This window comes from Vulpes vulpes, chromosome 5 (genome assembly GCF_048418805.1).
Source record: "Vulpes vulpes isolate BD-2025 chromosome 5, VulVul3, whole genome shotgun sequence".
Classification (NCBI taxonomy): Eukaryota; Metazoa; Chordata; class Mammalia; order Carnivora; family Canidae; genus Vulpes; species Vulpes vulpes.
The window spans coordinates 17,707,838-17,728,720 of record NC_132784.1 but is presented as its reverse complement, the minus strand read 5'-3'; the positions used below and the strand labels follow the sequence as shown (position 1 = coordinate 17,728,720).

General features: G+C 40.6%; 1 protein-coding gene across 1 annotated transcript in view; it reads right to left on the bottom strand.

Moving 5' to 3' along the window:
- Positions 1-20,883, bottom strand: part of ACMSD (aminocarboxymuconate semialdehyde decarboxylase) — a 65,092-nt gene that overhangs the window by 28,623 nt on the left and 15,586 nt on the right. The window contains exons 3-6 of the mRNA XM_026015572.2: positions 16,869-16,965; positions 7,978-8,027; positions 5,902-6,138; positions 752-845 (exon numbers count right to left, since the gene is read on the bottom strand). Of these exons, the coding sequence (XP_025871357.1) occupies positions 752-845; positions 5,902-6,138; positions 7,978-8,027; positions 16,869-16,965 (478 nt within the window). The remainder of the gene's footprint in view (positions 1-751; positions 846-5,901; positions 6,139-7,977; positions 8,028-16,868; positions 16,966-20,883) is intronic.

The following is a 20,883-nucleotide window of genomic DNA, read 5'->3' as shown; positions in this document are numbered from 1 at the left end:
AATGGCTTCCCTAAAGAAAATTCAAGGCTGTTCATGTGGGAAACCCACTATTTACTGGGTTTGTAGATGAACTACACTTTTTACTTGTGGCCACAGAATTGATACCTGTCACCATCTCTCATTATCGGGGATAATAAGGAGAGATTGGATAGGCCAAGCAGAAGTCTCTCTTCTTTCCCTTTTCCTCTGTGTAGGAACACAGAACAGTAGAAAGGAGCAGATAACAGGAAAATTGAAAGCCTGGGTCATCTACGATCTAGTGTGGTGGAAGTTGACCTTCTACTTGTAACTCCACAGTTCTCATTGTAAAGGCTGATACTATTGTTGGCTCTTTAAAAAAATCTATTAGACAAGCATGGTTATCTTTAAAAAAATCCATCAGGTAGGCATGGTTACGTATTTTTGAAGCCTTTTTGGGAGTCTGTAGTGAGGTACCTTTGAAGTCAGACAGATTTGTGTAAATTCCATTTTCACTTATTAACTATATGACTTGGATAACTTATCTAACCAATCTGAGACTCAATTTCTTCACCTATAAAGTGATTATTATAATGTCAATCTCATAGAGTTTTGTGTGGATATGATTCAAATTACAGTAATATATGCAGCATTTATCCAAAGCTCAGTAACTCACAATCCTGTTAATTATTCATACTTTCTCTTTTTGACATGGTAGGGTTCCAGAAATAATTGGAAAAAAAAAAAACCCAAAGGCTTGATTCTCTTTTCCAGATGCCAAGTTGATACAAACCTACAAGCCAAGGGAGCCAGTATTTGGCCATCCGTCCATCCATTTGCATGTCCCAGGGGTGCACAAATAACGAACAGTTCAGTTTTTCTGCCACCTTTAAAGAAGCAATGAGAGAGAAAGAGAGAGAGAGAATTATTTGGATGAGCCAGCAGATATAGGGTGCTATTTTAGGGAAACTGTTTTTTCTCTGGCTCTATATTGATCTGAATAAATAAGCTAACCTATTTCTGAGGTTGTTTCTTAATCTATATAAAAGAGGCATTGAGAAATTCTGCTCCTGTTTAGAAAATAAGAAGGTCTCTTTAGAATTAACAAGGGGCTTGGTAGATTTACCACCGAGGTGATGAATTTAATATATTGTTTGGCAAAACAATTCAGGAAACATTCAGCATTCAAATGTTTTAGCTGAGAGCAAAATGCTCAAGGACTGATCCCATGCCTCAAATGCAGGGGAAGTTTCCCCTGATGGTTCCTATTTGATCCAGTTTTTCAGAAGGACGATTCGGATTGTACCCTTGGAGTCAGATCTAGAGGGTTCCCTTGTTTCCTCCCGCTTGGAAACTTGAGGATGTCGAAGTGTAGAAGTGCTGGGCTGGGGGCCAAGGTCTTGTGACTGGACTGGAGCAGGCTGGCCTGACCCAAACTATTGGCCAGACAGAGCCCAACACTGGCTGGGAATTTCTGGGAATCTACAGGTACTTACAAAGCCTCAGCAGCCCAGCTGAGTCCCTGAACAGTCTTTTGTGAATGAGAGGACTTTAGAAAGTCAAGAGCTCACAGTGTCTCAGCCAGGCAGGTACTGAGATGAATGTCATGGGCAAACCTTTTTTCCAGGGCCTTCTGGGAAGTGGAAATCCTATCTGGATGGAATGACTTTTATTCAACAAAATGTTTAATTTCAAAAAGTTCCCTCAACAGGCATTGGGTATGAGTGCTTAACAAGGTTCAAAATAGGTTTTCCTTACCTCGTTTCTTTTCCAAATATATTGAGATGCTGGAGTGATTCGTCCTACCTTCACATATAAATATGTGGGCTAAATAGACTGATGCGATGTGAGTTCTGGACATGAGCATTTTTATTTATTTTTATTTATTTATTTTTAGGAAAAGAGAAAGAGAGAGAGAGTGCATGAACATTAGCGGGGGTCAGGGGAAGAAGCAGAGGGAGAGAAATCATCCTAAGCAGGCTCCATGCCCAGTGTGGAACCCGACACCAGGCTCTATCTCACCACTCTGATATCATGACCTGAGCTGAAATTAAGACCCTGACACTTAACTGACTGAGGCATCCAGGCACCCCTTGACATAAGCATTTTTAAAATGGAGATGCAATTCTTGGGCAACAAGGGATTCTGGAAGTGGCAGATAAAGGGTAGATGGAGAATGGACTTCTAATTCATCAGGTTCTGGGGGCAGAAGGGAGAGGAGCTAATTAGCTTCTGATAATGGATGCAGGCTGGGTCAACTTCTTGGGAGGATTATCAAAGGCACAAAATCCTGGTATCTCAGTGGGATTTGACTCTTATTAGAATAAAACTTTATTCTATGCACCTGTGATGGTGCATTTCTCATCAATTTAAATTAGTAAATATTTTTTATCCCTTCTCTGTGAGGCATTGTAGAGAACACAAAAAGAAGTCACTTAACTTTCAAAATCATGATCTCATATTAACTAAGAACTTACCATGTGCTAAAACTATTATAAGAATCTTACAGTTGTTAACTAGTTTAATCCTTTATAAGATGAGCACTTTTTAAAATTGAAATATAGTTGACACACAATGTTACATTACTTTCAGGTGTACAACATGGTGATTTGACAACTCTGTACATTATGCTGTGCTCACACGAGTATAGCTATCATCTGTCACCATACAACAGTATTATAATATTGATTTTATTCCCTATGCTGTACCTTTCATCCTTGTGACTTATGTGTTCCATAACTGGAAGCCAAGTATCTCCCACTCTGCTTGACCCATTTTGCCCATACCCTACCCCCTTCCCTCTTGCAGCCATTAGTTTGTTCTCTGCGTTTATTGAGTCTGTTACTATTTTTGTTTGTTTATTTTCCTTTTAGATTCCACATATAAGTGAAATCCTATGGTACTTACTTCTCTGTCTCTGATTTATTTCACTTAGCATAATACCTTCTGCGATGAGCATTTTTGTCACTCTTATTTTACAGAGAAAGAAACTAAGGCAGTTAGAGGCTAGGTAACTTACTCAGGTCTTGTGGCTGATACATGGTACCAGTCTGTTTGCCTCATACTGGTAATGAGGTCATTTTTGTGCCTGGAACTTGACCTGAGCATGTGTGGTTGAATTTACTCACTAAGTAGGGAGGTCTAGGACATAAGGGGGATGGGTTAGACACTTTGGAACTCCAGGATCTCCTTGAAATGACAAAGCCAACTTGGTTCATGGTAACTCCTGTCATTTGTTTAAGCCATGTTATTGACGCAAGATAGAGACTAGTGAGGATGCTAAGCCTTGCTAACCAAACGTGCTGTCAGCCCCAGAACATCACAAATCAGCTGAGGCCAGGATGCTCTCCTGAATTCCTTGAGAGACCAGGAGCCCCCCAAAAAGACTCTTTAGAATGAATGATGGATTGAGTTAGTCACACAAATGAAAATATCCATTTGGACTCACAACTGGCTGATTTACTTTTTGAGCTCCTTAGTAATTCATAAACCCAATCCAAGTGACTAATAAAATGACTTGCAGCTGAAGGCTTGCCCATATTGTGCTGAGTACAACTTAGGTGCACAAGTGAATAAATTCTCTTTCAAAGCCCATTAAAGTTTCTAGAAAACATTCCCTGCATCAGCTCAGCCCCTGCAGCCAATAAGCTTCAGGGAGCTCAATATTTAGAGGAACATTAACTCTTTCAGGTTATTGGGAGTCAGTTTAACAGATAACCCCCCCCCCCAACTGGTGGGTGGTATCCATAGATATAAACATGGAAAAATTTTTGTTTATGGTCAGAGCTCAATAAACATTAAAGGAATGAATGATCAGTGATTATAGTACCTGGTGAGTACACCAACACTACTTAATCCATTATTGAAGATTTTGCTTTTACAATCAAAATAATAGAAAACAATACTGTTATAATTCTAGGAGGGAAGTAAGAAATAAAAAAAGGCAATTGAATATAGAATTATGCATCTTGATCCCTCATATGAAGAAAAGCAGATTTAGTTGCAGAAAGAAGGGCAGAAGAAGACTGATAGAGAGGACCATGGGACTGTGGACACTTTGGTTGGATACTTGAGAGGTGAAAATGGCACTGAGTTCCTGAAAATATATTTTATAATGCAATATTTCAAATGTAGAAAATTGTAAACAGTAGTACTATGAACCTCCATATATGCACCAGCTAGTGTCATTAGTTAGCATTTTGATGGCATTGTTTTTTGTTACATATTTTAATTATACATTTTCAAAATATATGGCCTAAGTATAATAATTGAGGACTGGTTAAATAAAACATATCCATATATTGGGATATTATGCAGTTATTTAAAAATCATGCATTATGAAAATTTTTACTTAGATTGGAAATTTTTTTTTTAAGTTTTATTCATTTATCTGACAGAGCAAAAGCACAAGCAGGCATAAGAACAGAGGGAGAGGGAGAAGCAGGCTCCCCACTGAGCAGGGAGCTGATGCAGGGCTCAATTCCAGGACTCTAGGACCATGACCTGAGCCAAAGGCAGATGCTTAACTGACTGAGCCACCCAGCAATCCCTAGATTGGAATTTTTTTTTTTTTTTTAAGATTTTATTTATTCATGAGAGACACAGAAAGAGAAAGAGATGTGGGACTCGATCCCGGGACTCCAGGATCAACGGGACTCCAGGATCAAAGGCAGGCGCCAAACCGCTGAGCCACCCAGGGATCCCCTAGATTGGAAATTTTTTTTTTTTAAATTTTTATTTATTTATGATAGTCACAGAGAGAGAGAGAGAGAGAGGGGCAGAGACACAGGCAGAGGGAGAAGCAGGCTCCATGCACCGGGAGCCTGATGTGGGATTCGATCCGGGGTCTCCAGGATCGCGCCCTGGGCCAAAGGCCGGCGCCAAACCGCTGCGCCACCCAGGGATCCCTTTTTTTTTTTTTTTTTTAATAATAGTCACACACACAGAGAGAGAGAGAGAGAGAGAGAGGGGCAGAGACACAAGCAGAGGGAGAAGCAGGCTCCAAGCACCAGGAGCCCGACGTGGGATTCGATCCCGGATCTACAGGATCGCGCCTTGGGCCAAAAGCAGGCGCCAAACCGCTGCGCCACCCACTGCGCCACCCAGGGATCCCTAGATTGGAAATTCTTAATTAAGATATGAAATCACTGGCAGCCCCGGTGGCGCAGTGGTTTAGCGCCGCCTGCAGCCCAGGGCGCGATCCTGGAGACCCGGGATCGAGTCCCACATCGGGCTCCCTGCATGGAGCCTGCTTCTCCCTCTGCCTGTGTCTCTGCCTCTCTCTCTCTCTCTCTCTCTGTGTCTCTCATGAATAAATAAGTAAAATCTTAAGAAAAAAAGGATATGAAATCACATGTGTAATAGAATTCAGATTTCATTAAAATATATACAGAAACATGCAAACAAAAAGTCAAACAAAATGTATAGTAACAGTGGTTATTTATCATTGGGTAGTGGGATTACGGGTTATTTTTGTTTCCTTCTTTATAATTTTCTGTATTTTCCAGAATTTCTTCAAAAATCATAATTTTGAAAAATCAGCATTTTTTTTCTAAAGCAAAATAAGTACCTTTTTCTTTTTCTTCTTCTTTTTTTTTTCTTGTCACTAACATGGCCTTTTGTACCATGTCTGGGATGAGGGTAATATTTCAGCTTCCAAATGAAAGAGTAGAAAGAGAGCATGGGGGGATAGAAAGTAAGAGAGAAATGAGAGATTTCCCTGAGCTAGCTCTGAGCTGGCCTGCCAAGCATTTCCACGTGTCCCTCTTCTAGTGGAATAGCCCACTCCTTTTGGGGAAACTCTTTCCATATTTCCTGCAATATGCAGCATGTTATCAGGCATCTTCTTTCCCCTTGCCATGGAAGTGGCGCATTCATATTCTGGCCTCCTGCACCCAGTGCAGTGCCTGCTGCGTGTTGGCTGAGAGATCATGGAGTACTTACTGTGTAGAAGGGGAAGAGTTCCCGAGCATTCAGGTCCCACTCGTTGATATGGGAACCAATCTGGACCCCGGGAAAGCCCAGCTCCTTCACACAGCGCTCCATCTCCTTGACGGCCAGCTCAGGAGCCTGCATGGGCAATGTCCCCAGGCCCACAAACCTCCTGGGATGGTTCGCAACAGTGGCAGCTAAGTCGTTGTTTAGAAGCTGGCACAGGTCTAAAGTGTCCTGAGGTTTGGCCTGGCAGAGATAGGTAAGGGAAAATCATATCATTCACAACCTACTTCTTTAGATATTTCCTCTGAATAACAACACTTGTCCTGGGCTCAATCATTTGTCGCTATCCATGGCTTTTATCCCTCAGCAAGCTGGGGCACAGACTGAAATAGGCACTGGCTGAAGGAGACCCAAAAGCCAATCACTGCAAAAGTAAAGAAAACTGGTGGTATATTACCGATTAATTAGAAAAATTGAAGCTATAATCAGAAGGGATGGACACAACTACTGGACCTGTCATCCATAGAAGAGATGGAATGAGGATGGGCCAGAGCCCCTCATCCACCCCAGTGCAGACAGGGGCTGGTAGGGCGCCCCAGGGAGCACAGTAGCTCCCTATGCAGGAGTCTAGGCCTGATGAGTGTCCCACATCACCAGCAGCACACCTCCTTGTCATGCCTCATCATGGGATGCCAGGCTGCTCACAGACCCCTCCTGTCCCTGTCTGTGTTCCCCTCTGTTCTTCCTGTTGGCAGTGACACTCAAGAGCTACCTTAGCAAAATGCTGATGCAGATGGTTTGCTTTCTCTTCCCCTAACTCTCTCTTCTTTGTTTTTTTCTTTCCTTTTAACTTCATCCCACCCCATTGCCAGGTGTTTGGTACTCTCTTGAAATTCCAGTTGTTCAGTCAAAAGAGTATAGACTCTAATAAATTTGTGCATATTAAAACCTTAGAGAATTTTTATTTAAAAAAAATGAGTCTAGAGGCACCTGAGTGGCTCAGTTGGTTAAGCGTCTAACTCTTGATTTTGGCTCAGGTCATGATCTCAGGGTTGTGAGATCAAGGCCTTTGTTGGGTTCCACGCTCAGGAGGAAGCCTGCTTGAGATTCTCTCTCCCTCTTCCTCTGCCTCTTCCCCCTCCTTGAGCTTTCTCTCTTGTTCTCTTTCTCTCAAAAATAAAAAATGAATCTAATTCCAGGAACAGATAAAGACTGAAAAACTAATACTGGAATATGAGCACAGGTGAGGAAAGTATACGTAAGCAGGTGGTATTTCCATTGCTCCTAAGTCACAACACAAATGAGTATTCTCTTAGTTTAGCAGATAACTTAGTGCATCCCCAGCTATGTACAAAAATGACCCCCACAGGTTGTGATCATGCCTGCAACTCAGTGCTTGACTCTTAATCTCTTGGAGAGAGATATCCAACCATAGGAATACCATTTTGAATTGTGTGTTTCCCCTGGAGAGGCAACATATTAGGCCATTGTTACTGTTCTCACTCCCCAATCATTATCATCTCAGAATAAACTGGCTTGTCAATTTCTGCGGAAGGCATTGCAGGAATGAATCATGAGACAGGTAAGTTCTTTTTTTTTTAATTAAAAAAAATTTTTTATTGGAGTTCAGTTTGCCAACATATAGCATGACACTCAGTCCTCATCCTGTCAAGTGCCCCCCTCAGTGCCCGTCACCCAGTCACCCCAACCTCCTGCCCACCTCCCTTTCTACCACCCCTGTTTGTTTCCCAGAGTTAGGTGTCTCTCATGTTTGAGACAGGTAAGTTCTGATGGAATTAAGATTGAGTCTAGAATTGCCCTGTTCAATGGAAATGCAAGCCACACATTGACACGTGGCTCCTGGCTACTGTTCTGGACCATGCGGGTCTAGAGCAAGAACATGATTGGGAAGAAAGCCTGGGAGGGGACACTGCAGTTTGAAAAGCTGGGGGTCCCTGGTGATCTCTAAAGGGGAGGAGAATTGGGGGGGCAATGTCAAGACTTGAGATACCTGTCTACTCACTAGTGAGCTGGATGTGAGCCTTCACCCACCAAGGAGATGGTCTGAGGTTTCACACTCACCCAGTAACTAAACATGACGGGGACTGTGGAAAGGGCTTGCATGGTCACTCCTAGACACAGACACAAAGAAAGGCAAACGTGATGAGAAGATTAGTCTGGGCACTCCTCCTGCATTTGCTACAGCCCAGCAAGTCTCCATCCCCCCAACCCCCTGCTGCTCCTCCTTTCCCCCCCTTCTCTCAAGCTCTCTGTCCCAGACCACCCCTATCCCTCAGCCCCAGGTCTATGGGAGAGGTGAAGGCTGGACAAAAATGAGCTCATTCAAGAAAAACTAATTGGCTGCATTTGTCAAGGGCTGTGTCTACCCTCCTTCCTGTGAAGTTTTATTTAAGCAAGAAAAATTTCTCCACCAATTTTTCATCTTAAGTCATGTATCACAGAGAGTGTTTCTCAGCCACCTTCTCTTTTAATTAATCTCTGAAGTGAGCCCAACTGGAGTCCCACTGTCTGGAATGCCCAGAATGAGTTTCCAGGGTAGGCCCCAGAATCCAGCAACTAAGATGCCTAGAATCTCTTGTCTCTAAGCTCCTGGAGCTGGGGTATCAAGAGAGATGCTGTCAGACAGCCCTGCCTCTTCCTTCCCTCATAGCCACATCCAACCCACAGGCAAGTTTTGTTAACTCCACTCCAATTCCTTTCATCGCCCACCACTCCCACCCTCTGCTACTACCTTGTCCAAGCCCCCAGCATACATGGACCACTGCGGAAGCCCCAAACTGGTTTCCTACTATCATTCTTGTCCTCTTATAGTTTATTCTCTACCCAGAAGTCAGAGTAAGGCTTAAAACTCAGATGAAGTCACTTCCTTGCTTAAAATTTCCAAGGACTTTTCATCACACTTAGAGCAAAATGTAGACTTGAACATGGTCTGGAAGGCCCCACACAGTCTCTCCTAGGGCTCACATTGTGCTTTGTTGGCCCTCTGCCTTTTGGAGTACTTTCCTACCCCAGGACTTTGCACTGATATTCCACCTGCCAGGAATGTTCTTCCTTTAGATTATCACAGGGTGGGTTCCTTTTCACCCTTAGGTCTTGGTTGAAATAACAGCTTCTCGCAGAGGCCTTTCCCAACTCCAGCCACTGTCTCTCCCACTGTTCTGTTCCTTCCCTTTCTGTGTACTCAGTCATTATTGTGTTTAGTTGTTTACTCTGTGTCTTCCCCTACTTGAAGGTAAATACCACATGAGCCTGACTGTCCATGCCATGTCTCTAGTGGCCAGAGCAGTACTTTGGCATGTTGAACAGACCCAATAAATGGAAGAATAAATCATTATTTAGTGAGGACTAGAGACTGCAGTGTTTGATTAGAGAGCATTGTTAAAACATCGTCATAATATTTATGTTCACTGATTAGTATAAACAGATGAGCTCCTTTCAATTGTAAAATCTTTACGTTTTACCTAAATACTTTTGCTTACATTACTCTATTTCGTTTCTGTATTTTGTAGATTAGATATAAGGTCATATGGCTTGAAAGTGGTGGAATAAGGCTCTTCTCCAGCCTTGTTCCTTCCCTATGTCCCAGGGGCCATTGCATATCACATATTTCAGATTAAAATTGTACTACTTATGTGTCAGTTGGATTAGATACATGTTTTTTTGGTCTCTGAGAACTGAAAGGGAAATAAATAAATCTAATCCAATTGGAGTATATATTTTTTAAAACAGGGGGTTTTGACCCTATGGCATAGCACAACATTTCCTGACTTACCTGTTGATTAAAATAGTGAGGGGGATCATTATGAAAACAAATGCCTAGGCCCTCCCTTGAGCATTCTGATTCAGTGGAGGGGGCCCGAAAAAGAATTTTAGCAGGTGATCTTTATCCTGAAAGAGTTTTGGGGAGAGCTTTTCTGGTAGAATGAGAGAAAGAATGAGAGAAATAGCCCTAGGTATAATCCTAGCTCTGCCATTTACTATGTGATCCTGAGCAAATAACTTAACCTTGCACCCCTTGGGTAACAATAGGTACAACAATACCTGCCTTCTAGAGATGTTGAGGGAGGATAAGATGTGCATATACTTCTGACTTCTCCGGGGCCTCCTTAGCCTCCTTTATGCAGAAAGGACTAAATCCCTCACCAGTTCTGACCTTCCTGGGTTGATCCCAGAACCTCAACCTAATTGAGGACTTAGGAGATATATATATATATATATATATATATATATATATATATATATATATATATATATATTTTTTTTTTTTTTTTTTTTGTCTCATTATTATTTTATTTTTTAGTCTTTCTCAGCCCAGTGTTGGATCTTGTGGTGAAGTAACCCAGGGTCTGCCAGTTACATTTTCCTCCCCAGGAAGATGGCATGGATTGCTGGAATCTTTTTTGCTGGACATCTCATCATTTTATTTTCTTACCTCCACAGAGGTGGTAGGATATAGTTATTAAGCCCCTGGAGCCAGATTGCCTAGGTTCAAATCCTGTTTATGTCCCCTGCAAACTGCAGTGTGATCTTGGGCAAACTGCTTAACCTCTGTCCTTCAGTTTCTTCATCTATAAAATGCGCAAAATAATAGATACTATCTCCTAGGGTCGTTATGGGGATTAAGTGAGTTAATGCATGATAGGGACTGAGAACAGAACCTAGCACAAAGTAAGTGCTCAGCCAAGGTTAGTCACAGTGATTCTCATAAGAATAGCCATGGAATGAATCACAAAACAAAATGCAAAGGAGACACACTTCATCTAAACTGTAGTCATAGCAGTAGTCTAACAACCACCCAAATGAGCCATTTGAGTCTCATTTCTACTAGTTTTCTACTTGAAATGGTGGGTCCTTCCTCGAGATTTTCCTTCCTTCCTTCCCACCTGCCTTCCTTTTTTTTTTTTTTTAATTTAAATTTTATTTTATTTAAATTCATTTAAATAACAGTGTATTATCAGTTTCAGAGATAGTTTAGTGATTCGTCAGTTGCATATAACACTCAGTGCTCATTACTTTAAGTGCCCTCCTTAATGCCCATCACTCAGTTATTGCATCCCTCGCTCCCTTCCAGCAACCCTCAGTTTATTTCCTATAGTTAAGAGTCTCTTAAGGTTTGTCTCCCTCTCTGATTTTGTCTTGTTTTTCCCTCCCTTCCCCTATAATCCTCTGTTCTGTTTCTTAAATTCCACATGAGTGATATCATATGATTATTGTCTTTTCTGATTGACTTATTTTGCTAGCATAATACCCTCTAGGTCTATCCATGTTGTTGCAAATATTAAGATTTCATTTTTTTTGATGGCTGAGTAGTATTCCATTATATATATGTGTGTGTATGTGTGTATATATATTATATATATATAATATATGTATACATATATTCCATTAGTATACCATATCTTCATTATCCATTCAACAGTGGATGGACATCTGTGTTCTTTCCATATTTTGGCTATTGTGGACATTGCTGCTATAAACATTGGGGTGCAGGTGCCCCTTCAAATCACTATATGTATATCCTTTGGATAAATACCTAGTAGTGCAAGTGCTGGGTCATAGGGTAGCTCTATTTTCAACTTTTTGAGGACCCTCCATACTCTACCATCTTACAGTCCCAGAGTGGCTCTACCAGCTTATAGTCCCACCAACACTGTAAGAGGATTCCCCTTTCTCCACATTCTCACCCACATCTGTTGTTTCCCAACTTGTTAATTTTAGCCATTCAACCGATATGAGATGGTATCTCATCATGGTTTTCATTTGTATTTCCCTGATGCTAAGTGCTATTGAGCATTTTTTCATGTGTCTGTTGGCCCTTTGTATGTCTTCTTTAGAGAAATATCTGTTCATGTCTTATGCCCATTTCTTGACTGGATTATTTGTTTTTTGGGTGTTGATTTTGATAAGATCTTTATAGATTTTGGAGACTAGCCCTTTATCTGATGAGACATTTGCAAATATCTTCTCCATTTCTGTTGGTTGACTTTTGGTTTTGTTGACTATTTCCTTTGCTGTGCAGAAGCTTTTTATCTCGGTGAAGTCCCAATAGTATATTTTTGTTTTGTTTCCCTGGCCTTTGAAGATGTGTCTAGCAAGAAGTTGCTGGGGCCAAGGTCAAAGAGTTCACTGCCTGTGTCCTCCTCTAGGATTTTGATGGATTCCTGTCTTACATTTATGTCTTTCATCCATTTTGAGTCTATATTTGTGTATGGTGTAAAGAAATGGTCCAGTTTCATTCTTCTATATGTGCCTGTCCAATTTTCCCAGTACCATTTGTTGAAGAGACTGTCCTTTTTCCATTGGATGTTCTTTCCTGCTTTGTTGAAGATTAGTTGACCATAGAGTTGGGGGTCCATGTCTGGGTTCTCTATTCTGTTTGTTGCTCTATGTGATTGGTTTTTTTTTTTTTTTTTTAGGATTTTATTTACTTATGTGATCTATTTTTGCGCCAATACCATATTGTCTTGATTACAGCTTTGTAATGGAGCTTGAGGTCCAGAATTGTGATGCCACCAGTTTTGGTTTTCTTTTTCAACATTGTTTTGGCTATCTGGGGTCTTTTGTGGTTCCATGCAAATTTTAGGATTATTTCTTTCACTCTGTGAAAAATGTTGATGGTATTTTGATAGGGCCTGCATTGAATGTGTAGATTGTTGTTGCATTTCTTTAGAATGTTCCATTTCTTTGTGTCTTCCTCAATTTCTTTCATAAGTGTTCTATAGTTTTCAGAGTGCAGATCCTTTACCTTTTTGGTTAAGTTTTTTCCCAGGTATCTTACGGTTTTTGGTGCAATTGTAAATGGGATCAACTCCTTAATTTTCTTCTGTCTCATTGTTCATGTATAGAAATGCAACTGATTTCTGTGCTTTGAATTATATTTTGCCACTTTGCTGAACTTTTGTATGAGTTCTAGCAACTTTTAGGTGGAGTGTTTGGGTTTTCAACATAGAGTCTCATGTCATCTGTGAAGAGTGAAAGTTTGAATTTTTGGCTGATTTGGGTGTTTTTTTATTTCTTCTTGTTGTCTGATTGCTGGGGCTAGGACCTCCTTATGGTGGTGAATAATCCTTTTAATGTACTGTTAGATCCTATTAGCTAGTATATTGCTGAGAATTTTTGCATCCACGTTTATCAGGAATATTGGTCTGTAATTTTCCCTTTTGGTTGGGTCTTTATCTCGTTTTGGGATGAAGGTGATGCTGGCCTTGTAGAAAGAGTTTGGAGGTTTTCCTTCCATTTCTATTTTTTGAAACAGCATCAGAAGAATAGGCATTAGTTCTTTTTTAAATATTTGGTAGACTTCCCCTGGGAGGCCATCTGGCTCTGGACTTCTGTTTGTTGGGAGATTTTTTGATTACTGCTTTATAATTTCTTTGCTGGTCATGGCTCTGTTCAGGTTTTTTTTAATTTCTTCCTGTTTCAGTTTTGGTAGTTTATATGTTTCTGGGAATGCATCCATTTCTTCTAGATTGCCTAATTTGTTAGCATATAATTGCTCATAATATGCTCTTATAATTGTTTATATTTCTTTGGTGTTGGTTGTGATCTCACTTTCATTTGTGATTTTATTTATTCATTTATTTAGGTCCTTTCTCTTCTTGATGAATCTAGGTAGGGGTTTATTGATCTCTTATATCCTCCCTTTGCAATCTAGTCATTCTCTCTCTTTTCTCAGCTTTCTTATGCTCTATCATTTTTGTCTTCTATATCACTGACTCTCTCTTCTGCCTCATTTATCTTAGCAGTTAGAGCCTCTATTTTTGTTTATTGTATCTTAGTAATACCCTTTTTGATTTCAGCCTGATTAGATTTTAGTTATTTCTCCAGAAATGGATTCTCTAGTGTCCTCTATGCTTTATTCAAGCCCAGCTAGTATCTCTATAATCATTGTTTTGAATTCTAGTTCCAACATCTTACTTATATCCATTTGATTAAATCCCTGGCAGTGAGTACTGCCTTCTGTTCCTTTTTTTGGGGGTGAGTTTTTCTGTTTCATCATTATGTCCAGAAAAGAATAGATGAAAGAAAAATGCTCACTAAATAAATCAGAAGATAACAGAAACCAAAAAAAGAAAAGTAAAAAAAGAAAAAAACCAAACAAGAAGTAGAACAGAACAATAAAGTAGATCCTGGGTGTATTTTGGTCTTTTTTTTTTTTTAGAAGAAACTAGATCTCAAAATAGGAAAGAAAAACTTATATATATGTGTATATATATATATATATACATATATATATATACAAAGATAAAATTGAATACAATGAAAGGAAACCAAAAATGAAAAAACCATAAATGTAAAAATAAAAATTAAAAAAGATTTAAGAAAAGAATTGATAAAATAGGAAAATAGCTGAAATGAAAAAAAAAAAAACAACTGAAAGACTAAAGAATAATAAGAAAAAACCCACAAATGCTATATATTGTTTTCCCCCCAGAGAAAAGCTTTGCAGTTCTTTATGATTGATAAAGTTGGTATTAGCCAGATGTTCTTGCTGATATTCTGGGAGAGGGGCCTGTTGCACTGATTCTCAGGTGTCTTTGCTGGGTGGAATCACACCCCCCCATTGCCAAGGGGCCAGGCTCTGTATAGGCAGCTCTAAATTGCACTATGTGACACTGTTTTGCTCCCTGAAGGCTGTCAGCACTGATTGGGGGGGGATGAAAATGGTGATGCCCCAATCTCCTGCCCCAGAGCTGAAAGTTTGTGCCCCTACTCTAAAGTGAGCCCTCACAGAAAAGTAATCACTCTTATGCCCCTGGTTTCCATCAGAACTCTGTTCACCCAGCCTGTGACCCAGCATTTCTATCTCAGGCACGTGACCTTACTTTGAGTCTCCAAACACTGTAGACTCCTGTGCCCCGCAGGTGCCACTGCTCCTCCAAAGGGAGGTAGAGGGTTCTCCCCATGGTGCTGCTGCTTCCTGGGCCTTGACTCTTGGAAAGTGCATTCATCTGGCTGTGCTGCAGTTTGTGTCAACACTAAGCAGAAAGCCCACTCCTGGGTTCACTGTTTGCGCCAGCTTCCTTGCTCTGATGCTGCACTCAGGTACCCTCATTCTTTCTGTGACCCCAGGGATCCTGAGACCTCACTCTTCCACCTAGAATTCTGTCCTGCTTCGCCACCTGAGCATTTTTCAGGTACACTTCTAAAAGTTCCGATTTTGTGACTTTGCCACTTATGACGCTTTCCAATAGCCAGCTTATGGGAGGCTCCCTCCCTGCCATGGTTTATCTTTGATATATCACCTTGGATTCTTGTCTCTGCACCTCCTATCTTGCAAAAAGTGGTCACTTTTCTATTTGTGGAATTGCAGCAATTATTTTCTCAGATCTTCAGTTAATTTTGCAGATGCTCAGAATGATTTGATAACTATCTGGCTGAATTCCAGGGACCAGACAAAATTAGGGTCCCCTACTCCTCCATCATCTTCACTCCAAGCTTCACATTTAGAGCAAAACTTTGCTCTTAGCTCTGGGCCTGGAGAGCTTTTTCCCTCTTACTCCCTTCCCATTTCCATATACTGTTAGAACAGGAGCATGCATATACTCTGTATTCTGTGGAATGGTCTACAGAGGTGCTTTAGACTTTCTGCAAAAAATCAACTTAAATGGCATTTAAATATATTTATAATTGTTAAAAAATCCATAGAGAAGTACCTGGCCAGAAGTATCCTAGACCAAATTCTAACATGCCAGAGACTACCTCCTCGTTTGGGGCTGGCAGGTTAACTCATTTTGTGCAGGCTTTGGAATAAAATATCTTCTGCTATCTTTGTATGTATTTGAAGTTCTTATAAATTTACTTTTGGTTAAGATGATGATAGTTCTAAGCTGCACTTTTATTTGTGTATATGCATTGTTTGTTTTCCTGTTTGAATCTAGACCACCCATGTCAAAATTTAGGCCTGATAACAGTGTTGTAGTGGTGAGTTCCCCATCACAGCCCATGGGCATGGCTAACATGTTGTCTAGAAGGTTCAGTGCATCTTCTTGGAGCATATACTTCTCAGGTCGCACAGTCAACCAGGTAGTATTAAATGAAAGCACAATGTGGCTATCATACCATATTTTAGATAGTCTTCAAAATTCTTTTAAGTTGGGGGGACTATTTTTTTTTTTACTTTATTTATTTATTTATTTATTTATTTATTTATTTATTTATTTATTTATTTTAAGATTATTTATTTCTTCATAGAGACACAGAAAGAGAAAGAGAGAGAGGTAGAGACACAGGCAGAGGGAGAAGCAGGCAGCATGCAGAGAGCCTGACAAGGAACTCATCCAGGGTCTCCAGGATTACGCCCTAGGCTGCAGGCGGTGCTAAACCACTGCGCCACCGAGGCTGCCCCTGGGGGGACTTTTTTTAGATGTAAGATGAGGAAAATCAAGCAGTTCTTAGAAATTGTTAGTGATTCGGCTTTGAAATAAGGATTTCCTAATTCTCCTCTTTCAAATTTCTGGATTAGTTTCATTGTAGAGTATTCTGAGTTTATATGATTAACTTTCTTTTTAACTACTCCCGTTTCTACCCCTTCGATGTCAATGGGGACATTCTGTGTATGGTGCACTAAGACAAACTATAGAAACAGTATGGATCCTGAATCTGACTAAGCAAGCAATGGGCATCCTTAATTTATAACTTCTAATTTTTATGGTTTTATTTGACTTTATAGTAAGTAAATACATTTGAACTTAAAATAATAAAATACTACTTTTATCTTTTTGATGATGTAGCATTCTACTTTAAAACAGGATATACCTAATTTTAAAAAGTTTAAATCCACACTCTGAAAGTATTGAGTAGAAGTAAATCTGAAATAGACTGTCCTGTGGAGAAAAGGCAATTGGAAGTTGCTGTCACATTAAGCACATAAAGTGGTCAATAGACTTTTAGAGGCAGACGTTATTTTTATATTAGGTGCAAACATTGGTAGCATTTCTCGTCATAAGTACCTGTTTGGTCCATTTCTCTAATACGGACTTCTGGATCCCAGCAGTTCTCTTGGACCACTCTGAAGACCTTCCCATCCTTCAACATTTTTGCTTCTCCCTACGGCAGAAAACTCACATCAGTAAAAAGGTACCTAGGCTTACTTAGATTTATTCTTCCTTGTTTGCTTTGGAGTATTCTTCTTCCCTAACATTTTTAGGGGTTTTTACTTAATCCTTAAAGAAGTAGAAGTCTGTTCATTTAACAGGACTCAGCTTTCATCCTTATGCCTTAATGTTGGCCTGGAATGAAAGAGGTGTGCTCTGTGACTGTCCGTGGCTGGACACAGAGAGAACGAGGTCATAGTCATGGCCTTGGGGCTGCATGTTGAGGATGGCTGGTCATCTTGCTGATCTCAATTGATGGCTATAGGACCTGAGAGGATGGCCCAGTGTCTGGAAAACTCCAGATCTACAACATTTTAGATTTGGAAAGGGCTTCTGAGTTAGACCATTCAGTCTAACCCTCTTGTTTTATAGAGAAGCAACAGATGGGGAGTGACAGTAAATGATTTGTCTAACAGAGCAAGATTCACTGATGTCAACACCTGCAGGAGGAGGTAGGCAATGAAGTGAATCAGTCTCGTAGCATGTATGAAATTTGGTGCTGAGCTGCTAGCTTCCACTGGGCATCATGCCTACCTATGTACACTTCACTTAATACTCAGTTCAGGGGACCCTCTAAATTGGACTTTCAGTTTGTGATCCCTAAAGAAAATGGAAGGGTCTGATCCAGGTCCCTGAAATCAGAGTGATGAGGTTCAAATCCCATTCTACCACTTACTGTATAGCCTTGAGCAAATTACACAACATCTCTGAGCCTTGATATGCTCATCTTTAAAATAGAAAGAACAATATGATTTACCTTAAAGGGATCTGGTAAGCATGAAATGGGATAATCCATATAAGGCATTTAGTAGAGTTTCTGACACACATTAATTACTCTAAGTATTAGTTATTAAGGATTATGGCTGTCTCCTGATATTCCCCTGCTTTGAGGTCACATCACCTCTGGTGGTGCTTTAGAGCCTCAGGATCGCCCTAGGGCCCTATGTGATGGCTGAGTAGGCATGTGGTAATCAAAGGCCTTGAGCTCTGCTTGGTACAATACTTCACCTTCTTTCTCTTCTTGGCTTGATTGTGAGTTGCACACAGGCCTTGCCATGGCTTCCTTCTCCATCCTTCTATATCATAGACAAGACCTTCCCCATGTCATGCATGGAGAAGGTTGGCCACTTTTCATCTTCAAGTGTGGCAGCCCATTCATATCTGGCATGAATAAGTAAGACCTCACATTTATGTTTTCATATTTCATGGCTGGGGGAAAAGTTCAGTGAACATCGACTTGTCTATCTGAGACAGATGTCCATACCTAGGCAGAGCTGAGTCTCTTGACATCAGGACAACAGGAGTTATTTGCCTCAGTTCCCATCCTTTGTTGACCTTGGCAGCATCTGCACCACCTTTCCAGATTGGGGAATCTCCTTCGAGAGTCTTGGTGGGGGCAGGTCCCTTCTGATATAGCTCAAAAGCCCCAATACTTACTCTTCTTGCCCCAAGCTTGACCAATCAGTGCTTTTTTTTTTTTTTAAAGATTTTATTTACCTATTCATGAGAGACACACAGAGAGAGGCAGAGACCTAGGCAGAGGGAGAAGCAGGCCCCCCGGGGGGAGCCCAATGTGGGACTCAATCCCAGGACCCCAGGATCATGCCCTAAGCCAAAGGCAGGTGCTCTACCACTGAGCCACCTGGATGCCCCCAGTGCTTGGTTTTCAATCAAGAGCAAGTGATACAAAAAGACAGGGTCAGTGAATCTTTTCTGCCAGTGATTCCAACAGGGGCCACATGCTGTGTCCATTAGCAGTGGGACTGGTGGCTGTGTCCAATGTCTAGCTGGGAGGCAGCAGCTCCCTAGCCAAACTAGTCCCATGGTATGGCCTTGGTTGTGGCTTCAGTCACCTGCACATCTTCTAAGTGTGGTTCCCTAGGCATTTGTAATTCTGGAAGGGCTTGAAACACTTGAAACCAATTCCTTTTCTGCTTAAACTAACCATTATTGGTTTCTGTTGTTTGCAACAAAGAGTCCTGAATGATACTGACTGTACAAATAGAATATAGGATCTCATGTCTTTCCATTTAGTGAAGAAGAGAGGGAGAGGAATTATGGTAAAAGAAAAAGTCAAGAAATAAACTTTTATTTTGCAAATTAAAGGTTTTATTTTTCTTTTGCTCCTCCTAAACAGGAAAGCTTAATCACCATATAATACCCAGAATTAAAAAAATAATAAAAATGAAATAAAATACCCAGAATAGCAGAGTCCTGAAAAAGCATGCATCCCAATAGATCTGAGTTTAAATCTCATGAAATTACTTACTGCTAGTAGAATTGGCTAAGTTAGGGGATTTTTGAGTTGGAGCCTCACCTTTTCTATCTGCAGAATGTGGACAAATATATTTTTCATGCTTGTGACCACCCAGCATCTTTGGAACACTTCTATGTGTGAAGAAATTTTATGACAGAGAATCCAGATTTCACTTTCCAAGCCTCCCTTGTGGCAAGGATACTAACATGCATGCAGAAGCTACCTTCTGATATGGGTGTTGTCTGACAGCTCAGCAGCATCAGCATGAATGTGAGCTTTCTGTCTGTGGCCAGGTGGGATGTCACTTACTCTTTGCTGGAGCGGCCCCCCAGATATGATTGGGCATCATGTATGTTAGCGCAGCCTCTGGGTTTGATCTCTTGTCCTCCCAGGAGGTTTGTGAGCTGCCTTTCTATTTAAGCAAGCTAGAATGCATTCTTTTGTTTGCAACTAAGAGTACTGGGTGAAACAGAAGATTCAATAATAGAATATTTGTAAAGAACCAAGTCAGAGAACACGCACAATCATTTCGGGCCAGATATTACCATATATTGTAAATGGCAAGGGAGGAAATTGGGTTTCTCTGGGAGATGCATGAATAAGTTTTGGTTTTCGATAAAGTAGAGCACACTGAAGCAGAACTGGATCATTTAGTTCAACTCTTGCATTTACCAGTAAGTCCATAAAATGCACTGGCTTGTCCAAGGTTATGGATCCATTTTCCACACCACTTATGCTGATATTAGTAATTGGTGTTTATTTACCAGGCAAAGGTTAATTACTATCATTTCCTAAAGAGTCTGATTATCTCAGAGGGTTGCTCTCATTACATGGCAGGAGAATTGGGTTCACTAAATTTCTCTTTCCACATCCTTCATGCTGGATCCATGGTAAGGCTAATGAATGACAGGAATGGTCAGTAGAACTCTTTCTGAGTAAAAAGTACCACAAAGCAGCTGTGCCCCTTAATAGGCTTCCCTTTGTATTGTTTCTTCAACCAGAATTTTGGGATCTGACAACCATTGGGAAAAAAATCAATTCCTGATCCCTCTCACTTTACATTTGGGAACCTAATATCCCTAAAGGGCTGTAAATGCCTTAGAAGACAGCACTTGATCCTGGAGACCCAGGATGGAGTCCCACTTTGGGCTCCCTGCATGGAGCCTGCCTCTCCCTCTGCCTGTGTCTCTGCCTGTCTCTCTCTCTCTGTCTCTCATGAATGAATAAATAAAATCTTATATATATTTTTTAAAAAAGAAGAAGACAGCACTTGTTGCTGTGGGAGAGACGGAGGGGTTTTTAGGTTCTGTTTTTAATGTTGACCTCAATATCAACCAAGATCTTAAAGTAAACTAATAACCAAGTAACTGGAGTAAGCTGCTCTAATTTATTCAACCCACAAACAAATCCTATTTTTCTAAACTCTTAAAAGAAAACCAAGTTTTGTTTTTGTTTTTGTCTTTTTAAATATTTCCCCATATTATGCTGAGTGAAATAAGTCAATCGGAGAAGGACAAACATTACATGGTCTCATTCATTTGGGGGAATATAAGTAATAGTGAAAGGGAATAAAGGGGAAAGGAGAAAAAATAAGTGGGAAATATCAGTAAGGGA